The 12,319-nt window shown below is 41.6% G+C and overlaps 1 protein-coding gene across 1 annotated transcript in view; it reads left to right on the forward strand.

The window, feature by feature from the left end:
* Positions 1-261: 261 nt before the first annotated feature.
* The window catches only part of LMBRD1 (LMBR1 domain containing 1), a 113,062-nt gene continuing 101,004 nt past the window's right edge, over positions 262-12,319 (forward strand). The window contains exons 1-2 of the mRNA XM_004580471.4: positions 262-552; positions 6,439-6,615. Coding sequence (XP_004580528.2) covers positions 475-552; positions 6,439-6,615 — 255 coding nt within the window. The 5' untranslated portion in view covers positions 262-474. The remainder of the gene's footprint in view (positions 553-6,438; positions 6,616-12,319) is intronic.

Raw genomic sequence — 12,319 nt, forward strand, 5'->3', positions numbered from 1 at the left:
CATTCCTGAAACATGGTTAGGAGTTGTGTTAATTACAAGGTTCATTCGGCCTTGGATATAACACAAACTTCGGGAATAAGTCGAGACACGGGTGTTGGAGTTTCACAGCCACCTAGTCCACCCTCTCCGGTTTTCTTGGACGTCGCAATGCACCAGTTTATTTGAATCAAGTACTTCCAGAAGCTTGTGTGACACAGAGCCAACATCCGCCTCCCCAGCACCCGAGCTGGCGGCGCGGTGACGTCATGGCGTCCGGGGCGCGCCCCGCCCCGAGGCTGTCCTTCCCTCCCGGCCTTTGCCCGCCCGATCGCCAGGGGACGCTGCTGTGTCGGATCTCCTTGGCAACCATTTGCCCCGCCCCTCCGCCCCTTTAACCTTTAGGGCGCGCGGGTGCCGCGTCCCAGGCGCTCTCTCCCCTCTCCCCCTCCCCTCTCCCTTCCCCCTGCGCTCCGGCCCGCCGGACCGGAAGCGAAGATGGCGGCGGCGGCGGCGGCTGGCGCAGCTTCGGCGGAGCTGGTGATCGGCTGGTGCATATTCGGCCTCCTACTACTGGTAGGGGAGGCGCTTGGCGTTTTCCCAGCGTCCGGGCTGGCGGGAGGAGGAGGAAGGGGCCGGTCGTGCCGCTGGCCTCTCCCGGCCCCGAGACCCTCCTCGCCCCGCCCCACTCGGAGCCTGCACTGTGGGGGCTCCTTCCCGGAGGCGGGGGCGGTGCTGAGCTCGGGGGAGGAGCCTTGCTGTGGGGATGCTAGCACTTCGGGCGCCTGATGACGTCTGCGTTGCAGGATTCGGTTTTATTTTTTTTTGAAAACCTGCCTTTTTTCCTTCCTGGGGCCTTGGTGCTGATAGGTTTGGGGAAAGAAGGAGGCGGTGAAGAGGGTGTGGTGGCTTTGGTCCCCTGGAAAGACAGAGCGCTGTGTTTGCCCGTTCAGGTTCCGGACCTGGGTTCCCTCCACCCCGGGCTAGTGAGTGCCCCATTGTGCCATTTGGCCTTGATGACGTGAGCCGATGGTTCTGACTTCCAGGTGTCACCTTGCTTTGCAGTCTTTCATAGGTGGAGGGACTGTGTACAGTGGACCCGTAGTGTCTGGGTGTCTGACTTCAGGTGCTTGCTCTGCCAACCATTTCGTTTCTGTTTACTTAGTAAGCAAAACATGGGCTGTGATGTCCCCAGAAAGCGTGGTCCATACCCCCTATAAAATCTCTGGGGTCTGTTTCCCCTTGTCCGTATCTTGTTCTCTTGTTAATACCTGTTTCCAGGCTTTGAACCGCCGGAGTTAACTTGGACACCTGCGTGTGGGGGTGTTCTAGAAATTTTTTGCAGCAGAGACTTCAAAAACTTAAAAGGAAGAGACATCCTTGCTGCTTAACTGCCTTCACTTTGGCAGTTTGGAACACGTGTTTTACACTGGAGCATGTTTTACTCTCCTCATAGTGGTCTCCAGAGTTGTTCAGTCTTCTGCTTGCTGAGTTTGCTGAAGTCTTCCAATCCATCCAATTTAGTTTGTTTAGAAGAAAATACACAATGATGTTTCCTGTGTGAAATCTAGTGGGACCGACTTGGCAGTTACTAGCTAAAATTGCCTTTTAAGATTTGATAGTTGTACTGTAAATTGCAGGGAATACAGATAAAGCCATGGACTTAGAGAGGTTTGGAAGATAGATGGGGAAACGAGTGTGACTTGAAACACGAATTTTAAGCAAGCTCTCAAAGTAGAAGTTTTTGAATGAAGTAAGACTTCTGATGCTAGAGACCAATCCTCAGAGATGGTGACAATTGTGGTAGACTTAATTATTATTATTTGAAAGGTAGACAGGGGTATTCAGAAACTTCCCATCTCCTGATTCATTCTCAGAAACCTGAAAAAGCCAGACCTAACCCAGGCTGAGGCCAGGGACCCAGAACTCAATCTGTATCTCCCACATGGGTGGCAGGCCCCCAAGCAGGCACCTGCTGCCTCCTAGGGTGCTCCTTAGCTGGAAGATGGAAAGGAGAGCTGGGACACCTGCCCAGGCACTCTAGCATCTTAGGCTGTGCCAGAAGCTTGTCCCTGAGATAGACTACAGATAGAGAAAGAAGGAAAGCCGTCTTAATGAGTGAAATGGAACAAATAAAATAGGGAAAGGAAATTGGCCTTGTACTCAAATGTTAAAGTGGGGAAAATCCAGTAATGATTGGCTGTTGAAGGTTCTGCAGTTCTCTCCTGGCTCATTTATTGAAATGTCTGCTTCTCCAGTCCATCTTGTTGTTCATTTTCTGGTTTTGTTTATTTAACAGGCAGTGAGAAACATACAGCGTTCCTGTCTACTGTTTCACTTCCCAACTGTCCTCAGTGGCCAGGGCGAGTCAGGGCAGGCGGGAACCCAGCCATCCTGTGAAGCCATTCAGATCGCCCATGTGGTTGGCCACAGTCTAATTACTTGAGCCGTTGCTGATGTCTTCCAGGGTCTGTGTTAGCGGGACACTGGAACCAGGAGTTAGGCCTCAGACCCTCGTATCCTTGAGCAAGGATGTAGCACCTTAACTATTAGGTGAAATGCTCACTACTATATTCAGTTTTCTGAGACAAGTTTGGTTGACGTGTGTGAAGATTATCCAGTTTCAGTGGTACATAGTTTGAAATAGAGGGATGGGGCAGCACAGAGGGTTAACCTGCCATGGGCCACCTGCGTCATATATGAGTGCCAGGTACTCCACTGCCAGTGCAGCTGGGACAGCAGCAGAAGATTGCCCAAGTGCTTGGACCTCTACCACCTGAGTAGGAGGCTTTGCTCTGTAGGTCTCCTGACTTTGGGCTGGCTTAGCATCTGCTGTTGGACCCATTTAGGAAGTGAACCAGTGGTTAGAAAATTTCTGTTACTCTGTGTTCCTCTGCCTTTCAAATAAATCTGAAAAAGTATATATATGTTTCAGATTCCTGTGAATGTTCTTTGAAACTATGCCAAAGCTCAACAAGATTGAGATCTTTTGGTCCAAGTTGCATTTTGAATGGATTTTGTTCTGTTTAATGATTGAAGAATATGATTGTTTATTTAGAAAGTACTGATTACTGAGTTTTAGACCTTTTCCAAATAATCCCTATGTTTCATTATGATATCAAAATATCTCATTAACTCACCACTAATCTTGCAGAATGTTTTCCTCAAATTCTTTTTTTTTAGCTATTTACTTATTTTTATTATCATTTTACGATACAGTTCTGTAGGCCCTGGGATTTCCCTTCCTCCCTCCCAAAGTCCCCTCTCGCCACTTTGTTGCGACCTCCTCAAATTCACAGTACTGGTTGCAAGTTTTCCAAAATTCCAATTTTGACTTGAAAGTTAAAGTTAATTACTGGTGACAAATGCCATCAGGTTTTTTTAAAATAGTTTTGAGCATTTGACAAAATCCCCTAAATATTCAAGACCATAGTTTCAGTTGTTCTCTCTAGTGAAGTTGGTGTTCTGGAGGGTTAGGCATGGCATGGTGGTATAGCCTGTAAGCCTCTGCCTGCAACCCTGGCAGCATTTGGGCATCTATTTGAATCCTTTAAAAAAAGAAAGACTGATTTATTTTTATTTGAAAGACAGATTTACAGAGAGGAAAGACAGAAAGATCCTCTATCCACTGATTTACTCTACAGATGGCTCCAGTTGCTGGAGCTGAGCCAATGCAAGGTCAGGAGCCAGGAGCTTCTTCTAGATTTCCCTTGTACAGGATTCCAAGGCTTTGGCCCATCTTCCACTACTTTCCCAGGCCACAAGCAAGAAACTGGATGGGAAGTGGAGCAACCTGGATGTAAACTCATGCCCATATGGGATCCCAGCACTTGGAGGTAGAGGATTAGCCAGTTGAGCCATCAGTCTGAGCCCAGCAGCTCCCTGTTAGTTGCCGAGAAGACCAGCAGAGGATGATCAAAGTGCCTAGGTCATCCATGTGAGAAACCCAGATGAGACTCCTGGCTCCTGGCTTTTGCCTGGCCCAGCTCTGGCTGTTGCAGCCACTTGGAGAGTGAACCAGCAGATGGAAGGCCTCACTCTGTCTCCTCCTACTCTGTCTTCCTGTAACTCTACCTTTCAAATAAATATATAAAATAGTAATAATAATACATTGGTGTTCCTTGAAAAGAATGGATGGTCTGATTTTCAACTCTTAAATCCTGAGCTATCTGGCCTCAGCATGCAATGAAGGACTTAATTTTACTTCAAAAAGTTTTAATGAAATATGGAGGGTCTGAGTTTAATAAAGTCAACTTTTATTGCCCTTTCAGTCATAAATTTGTGTGTGTGTGTGTTTTGAATGTGCGGTGATGAAGAATGTCATGACCACTGACACAGTTGGATGCCACTGTATTGATTATTCACGCTAGTGCACCAGCAGTTTTGACCACTGTGGCTCATGAATCTGAAGTACAAATGTTAGTACAATGAAAAAGGTGAATAATTTCTGTAACATGAAAATAATTTAGAAAAGAAAACAGTCTTGAATCCCCTAGAAAAGTCCTAGATGATACCAGGGGGCTGGGGACTCAACACGTTGAAAATTGCTGCCAGTAATATACTGAAAACTCAGGGCGTGAATGTTTCTACTTTATGGTTTTGAGAAGACGGAAGGGACTTCATTTTCTTCTACCATGTAAGAAATTACTGGTTTTGGTCCCTTGTGCTTGTAATCTAACTGTCTGTGTTTACCGTATCAAACCTAAACCATTCTACTTTGTTCCCAAGGCTCACACCACCTTTAAATTGCATTGTTCATTGCTATATTTGAACAAGTTTACGCTTGTTTTTGTAGCGTGGGCTTCACTAGAGAACTGTTAGAAATAGAAAATATGTGACTGTAGCCCTACTGAATCAAAATCTGCGGCTTCATAGATCCCAGACAGCATCCTCACTTACTGGCTTAACAAAAACTCATTTATTCTTATTTTTTTCCTCTGCACCAGCGGTTCCCAGCTTAGCTGCTCACTAAAATCTCTCTAGGAAGAGATTTTAAAATCTCAGGGATCAGACCACCTAAATAGGCATCTCTTCAGAGAGGTTGGGGTTCTTTTGTAAAATGCTTTGTTATCCCATTGAGTAGTAAACATAAGATACAGAAACATAAATAGTATTAACAGAGATTTAATAATCATTACTGCTGTTGGTTAAGAGGTACTATGTATGACCAGGCACTGTGTGAAATTTCTGTACCATTTAGTCCTTTCACCCTTCTGAGAAAGATGTATTCTGATTGCCATTTTATAGATGAAGATATTTGTTTTATTTTATATTGCAATAACTGTTGATATGTATTGTTTTAAACTATAAAACAAAAAGCTCTTTGTAATTTTTTTAAAAAGCTATCAAGGGATTTTGAGACCAAAATGTTTCAGAATCCATTTTTTAACTTCTTTGGTTGCTGTTTCTGTGTGTGAATTTAATATTGGTATTCTTTTTTGTTTGCAAGTAATACCTATCACTTTGAAAATGCACAGACTTTTTTTAATCCTTGACATCCAACAAAAAATTTATTGAGCATGCTGTGTCAAGAACTGCTAAGGATGGAAGCATAAAGCTGAACTTCCAGTGACTATAAAACAAATAAATGCATTCTATGAAAATAACTTTCCTAAAACAATTGAAAAGTTAAAACCTTAAGCCATACTTTTTTCCCCTCTCCAGCTTACAGGTTCTTGAGTCTTAATAACCTTGTTACTCAGGGGTTTTTTTTTTGTTTTTTTCTTTCCCTCTGCTGTTGGGTGACTACTTAAAATGTTAGCAGTATGAAAGAATGGCATGAGAACCTGGTGGGGGACTCTGAGTGCATTGTGCCAAGTGAACGAAGCCAGACTCAGAACATGACCTACTGTCTGGGTGCATTATGGCATTATGGAAAAGGTAGAATCTGTAGCAATGTCAACCATAATGGTTGTCAGCTTAACTGCAAAGAGACACAGGGAAATTCTTTGGAGTGTTGAAACTTTTTTGTGTCTAGATTGTAGTAGGAAACTTTGGAAGGTATGAAAATGGCTAGATGGTTTTAAAAGTTTCCTTCAGGCTCCAGACTTAGGAGAATCAGAAGGGAAATGGCGGATGACTAAACACGTCTTTTGCCGGGAGCTCTTATTGAGCGTATTGAAAATAGTGGTTCTTAAATTGGGCTCTTCCAATTGATTGGAATTTTGAGGCATTTAAAATACCTGGAAGAACCAGTCTTAACTGCTGGAATTAATGGGTTGTAGGTAAGTGAGTGGCCAACAGATGGGTATTTTAGAGTTGCCCAGGTGATTCTCACGGCCAAGGCTGAGAACCACTGATTTAGTATCTGTCTGCAATTCCCTATAAGCAAATGGAGCAGTCTCAAAGTGTGACCCCATGTCTGGCAGCTGACTCACAATGTGGACTTTCAGATCCTACCCCAGGCTTCTTGAGAGTGCTTACGGCAGTAACACACCTTTCCTTCTTTCTGTTCTGTTTTAGGCTATTTTGGCATTCTGCTGGATATATGTCCGTAAATACCAGAGTCAGCGGGAAAGTGAAGTTGTCTCCACCATAACGGCAATTTTTTCTCTAGCGATTGCGCTCATCACATCAGCACTTCTGCCAGTGGATATATTTTTGGTGTCTTACATGAAAAATCAAAATGGCACATTTAAGGTAACTGTTATTGTATTGTGTGTATTTTTTCCTTTCAAATTCTTGGCAATCCAATATAATATTTATCATTCTAGTCCTTTATTGGATTCTGACTTGTGACTTGCAATAAATGAGACCAGAAATGTAGCTGAGATGCTGGGAATATGACAACTAGCCGGGTAGTCTAGAAGGAGACAATTAGATGATGAAAGAGCTCTCAACTCAACAACCCTGCAATTGTGAGATATGTGCCTTTTTGCTAATCAGATAATGTAAATATCATGCCAGGTTTTATTTCTCTCATGAATAAGCTTTCCTTGAACCTTTTTAGTGTTGATTTGTATTAATGCAATAAATAGTGATTTAGAGGTTTTTTTGTTGTTGTTTGTTTTTAGTAGTAGATCAGGATTTTTTTTCTTACTTTGTGATTTGTTTTAATTTGAAGTAACAAAGACAGAGAGTCAAAGTCAGACAGATATCCACTTCTGTCAGAGCCCACTGTGGCTGGGGCTAGGCCAGATCAGGCAGGGCTGGAACAAAAGCAGAGGTCAGAAATGTGGCACAGGTCTCCTACATGTATGGCAGGGACCCAACTTCTTGAGGTACCACCTGTTACCACCCAGGGTGTGCATTAGCAGGAAGCTGGAACTAGAAACAAAACTGGGACTGGAAGCCAGGCACTCCAGTGTGGGAGGTGGCAGTCCTGTCGTCCTGAACATTCATCATTAGATGAAAATTTTAGTCTTGGTTTCATAATGAGTGCTCTGAGGCAGAGCAGTGGTGTAGCCTGGAATTATAAGTACTGTGTTGCTCACTTCATGGTTCTAGACTAAATGTTCCCCATTTTCAAAATGAAGGATATGGACTGAAAGATTTCCAAATTCCTTTTTAATTATGCAAATTGTTTGTTATTGATCTTTTTTTTTATTCATTGATTACATTGTATTATGTGACACAGTTTCATAGGTACTGGGATTCTCCCCACCCCTCCCTACGCCCTCCCACCATGGTGGATTACTCCACCTTGTTGCATAACCACAGTTCAAGTTCAGTTGAGGTTTCCTCTTTGCAAGCATGTACTAAACATAGAGTCCAGCATCTTATAGTTGTTATTGATCTTTAGTGTAAGCAGGAGCTTTTTCTCTTTTGTATCCAGGGTGTCTAGCACATGATACTTAAATATTTAAATGAAGCAGTAGCTTCAATTATGTCAACAATTCATTATTCCAGTTACTTTTAAACAGCTTAAACAATTTGGTTTTATTTTATTGTTATTTTTAGATACTTTCTAATTGTTGTAGAAACCCAAAATCTTTTTTATAGGTCATTCATTTGAGCCAGTATTAATTGAACACTTTAGTAGGTACAAAACACTGTAGTGTCATGAAGATAGTAACTGACATCTATTGAATGTGTATAATGTCTGCCCATTTTAAGGAGTTTATGTCTAATAACTTTTTGTCTCCCAATTAATCTTAATAGGTAAACTGTGTTTTCTATGTTTTTTATAATGGCCAGGATTTGAAGCTTTGCAATTTGGCTTCAGATTTTTTTTTGTTGTTGTTGTTGTTATTAGATTTCTTTGAGAAAATGACCTCTTAAAAGGTGTAAGTTTCATTCAAGTAACTCAGTAAATAGGATAGGTACCTTTTTGTTTTATTTATTTATTTATTTAGTTTGGTTGTTATGTAAGATTCACATTTTGCATTTTGCGCTGAAACTTTTTAAAAATGATATATTTATTTATTTGAAAAGCAGAGTTACAGAGAAAAAGAAGGAGGAAATAGAGAGAGAGATCTTCCATCTTGTGGTTCACTCCTCAAATGGCTGTATTGGTTGGAGCTGGGCAGGTCTGAAGCCAGGAGCCTGGAGTTTCTTCTGGGTCTCTCACTTGGGGAAAGGAGCTCAAGCACTTGGGCCATCCTCTGTTGCTTTAGCAGGCACATTAGTAGGGAACTTGATGGAACACGCAGCAGCCTGGTCCTGTTTTCACTTGGAACGCTGGCACTGCAGTGGGTGCTTTAGCTATGAGGCCATAGTACTGTTCCCAAAGCATTATCTTAAGAATAAATAATAGCATTCAAATAGCATTTAATTTTTTCTGTTTTTTTATTATTAGAGAAGAGGTAATAAGCTTTTAATAATTTTGGCCACAGATAAGTGGTTGGTATTGACATTTTAATATTTTCTCTGAAAGGTAAAATATTAGATTAGATTTAAATTCTGTGATAATTTTATTTAATTTCTTGTGGCTCTCACATGATCAGTGAGTAAAAGATGTTGAGATTTTCAGGATGTTTGGGTTTTTAGTTTTTGTCTACTTGAAAGGTTGAGAGAGAGAGAGAGAATCTTTCATTTCCTGTTTCACTACCCCAGTTCCTGTAACAGCCAGGGCTGGGATGGATCAGAGACAGGAAGCTCCATTCGGGTCTCCTTCTGACCAGGGAGGGCCCAAGCTCTGGAGCTCTCATCTGCTGCTTTCATCACATACTAGCAAGAAGCAAAGGCAGCAAAGGTGCTAAGACACAAAGCAGCGCTCTCTTGGGGGATGTGAGTGTCCCAGGCAGTGACTTACGTGCTGTGCTACAATGCCTGCTACACTTCTAGATATGCTTATTTTTAAAAGATTTATTTATTTTTATTGGGAAGGCAGAGATATAGAGAGGAGGAGAGAAAGAGGAAGATCTTCCATCCGATGATTCACTCCCCAAGTGAGCCGCAGTGGCCGGTGCTGCGCTGATCCAAAGCTAGGAGCCAGGAACTTCCTCCAGGTCTCTTACACAAGTGCAGGGTCCCAAGGCTTTGGGCCGTCTTCCATTGCTTTCCCAGGCCACAAGCAGGGAGCTGGATGGGAAGCGAGCTGCCAGGATTAGAACCAGCGCCCATGTGGGATCCTGGCGTGTTCAAGACGAGGACTTTAGCTGCTAGGCCACGGTGCCAGGCCCTGTATTCTTAATATAGTATTGAAATTATAACTGTATGGTATGTAATTATAAACTTTGGGGATTTTTTTTCCTTGAAAGGTATTGAATTTAAATAAATTTTATGACTATCAGGGCATTCCAAAGATTTTGTGGAAAAATGGATTTAAAAAGTAGCGTTAACCTGGCCCTCAAAATTTTAAAATGCAAGAATAGTTTTTTCATGGTAGTCACTTTCATAAACTTTTGGAAGACCTCTATATGCACATACTTAAAAACTTATACTGCTGCAAGCTTATGTTTTAGTTTAGTTTTCCATGAATCTTTTCAAGTCCCTTGATATGTGTTGTGATATTCATAAAATGTGCATTTATAAATGATTGTGTGTATTTTAAATGTATAATTTCCTCTTCTATTACTATTTAAGTTGGAGACTTTTTTTTACTTTAGAAATTAGAATAAGTATGGTTAGATTTTGTAAGGAAACATTTCATCTTGAAATTTCCGAAGCAATCATTTTCATTATGAACTTTCTCAGATTAGGTACTTTTTGGAATATGCTTCATCAGCAATTATTTTTCAGTTCCTTTTAAAAAAGGGCTGGTTTGTTTGTTTATGTACCTGAAAGACAGAATTGCAGAGGGATATCTTGCATTTGCAGATTGACTTCCCAGAAGACCACAGTATCCAGAACTGGGCCATGCAGAAGCTAGGAGCCAGGAACTCCAACTGGGTCTCCCAAACACATGGCTGTGACACAAGCATGTGAGGTGTCACCTGCCGCCTCCCGTGGCGCACATTAGCAGGAAACTGGAATCTAAAGCAGCCCTTCCTCAAATATTTTAAAGCTGCTAAGCTCAATTATGTGGAAACTCCACATGTCAGTGATTGCCAACATTCTGCTTCAGAATAGAAGGGTAGCTCGACTATTCTGTGAGCAGTTGGTCTACACTGCTTTCTCCATTTTTGTGTTTGGTACCTTATAGCTTATTATTATCCTTATTCTCCTCCTTTGCCCTAATATGGTTGGTATGTAACATCTGAGTTGTTTCTCTTTTCTTTTGAATGTATGGCATTATGGTTAATTTTTGCCAGAAGGTTTTCTTCTTTCCTGATTTTTTGGTGTGAAATACTGTTTTTTGGCTTGGCCAAAGTAACACCTTAAAACATAACTTGGGCACTCTATCAAAGTTTGATATGTTTAACCAAAAGAGAATGTTACACACATATCATGCCAATCAAAAATACAAATAAATTATACTAATGTGATGAACTATGTTTTACATTATACAGCATAGAAACTTTTTTTTTTGAATGAGTAGTCAGGGAGCCAATGCTGTGACTCTACAGGCTCATCTTCTACCGTCTAGTGCTGGCATCTTCTGTGAGCACCGGTTTGTGTCCTGGCTGCTCTACCTCTCATCCAGCTCCCTGCTTATGGCTTGGGAAAGCAGCAGAGAATTGACCCAAGTCCCTGGGATCCTGCACCTGCATGGGGACCCAGAAGAAGCTCCTGGCTCCTTGCCTTGTATTAGCTCATCTCCAGTTATTGTAACCTTTTGTAGTTGAACCAGCAGATGGAAGCCCTCTCTGTTTCTCCCTCTCTCTATAAATTGGCCCATCTAATAAAAATAAATAAATCTTTAAAAACAGTAGTTAAGACGTCACAGCCTCTAGTTTTTGAGAATATGTTCATGTCTTTATTGTATCCTTTGATGATTAATCACTTTATGTTGTTAATCTGAGTTGAACTCCAGTTTTGTCTCATTTCTGTTTTGTGATCATGGTCATCCCGGACTTTGTATTCGTCATCGAGCCTTAGGTATCTTTACTTATTCATTAAACACAGAGTAAATGTCTGACATGCAGGTGCTGGAGATTAGCAGGTGGAGTAAATGAGATTGCTTTACAACTTTGAGTCTGTGAAGGCCAGACCTGCTGTCGGCAAATAAACATAAGAAGATCAGTTAAGAATGGTAAATTTTCTGGGGAAATACAGTTGATTGACACAACAGTCTAGTTAGCCTTTAGTAATTTAAATGTGATTGGAAGACCAGATCATGTAAGTCAGACTGCTGAGGTACTTGAGACTTGGATAAAGAGTCAGTTCGGTAAGGAGCCAGGAGAACATCTGGAGAGAAGCAAGCAACCAGTGCAGAGACTGTCAGGGATAAATTTGCCTTCTTTGGCTCAAGTGTGATAATGAGGGTTTGGTTTTGGTAAAAACTGAGATCCAGAGGAAAACCAGGACCAGATTGTTGTCATGACTTTTGGGTCATGTAAATCAGTTTCTCCTTCCTGCAAGAGGAACTTGATGGAAAAAAAAAATAACAATTATATGAACTAAAGCTATACCAGTTGAGAATAATTGAAATTGGCTTTATTTTGAAGGTAGAACTGCTTTAATTCACTGAACAGGATGTTGAGTGTAAAAGAAATTTAGAGCACTGACACATAGGTTTTTTTATTTGGGAGAGGAAAGAGTTGTGTTTTGGACAGTAATCAAAGTGACTTACAAATGTTTAAGTGGTGTGCAGAGTTGAAGGCTCCAAGAAGAGTTTAGGATTGGAGAGAAGTATTTGAAAGTCGACATGGATAATATTTGGAGTAACACACTGATCCGTTAGCTGGAGAGACTGAGCAGTTAGTAAAAACTTGACGTTGGTTATGAGCTGGAGTGTTCCATTATATAGAGGCCAGCTAAGGGGGAGAAGCTGTTAACAGGGAGAAAGGAATTAAGCCAGAAGAGAAATTCAGAAGAATATGCTTCAAGACGAGAGCGTGAACTCTTTTTTGGATTGTTG

The sequence above is a fragment of the Ochotona princeps genome, chromosome 1, assembly GCF_030435755.1.
Source record: "Ochotona princeps isolate mOchPri1 chromosome 1, mOchPri1.hap1, whole genome shotgun sequence".
Classification (NCBI taxonomy): Eukaryota; Metazoa; Chordata; class Mammalia; order Lagomorpha; family Ochotonidae; genus Ochotona; species Ochotona princeps.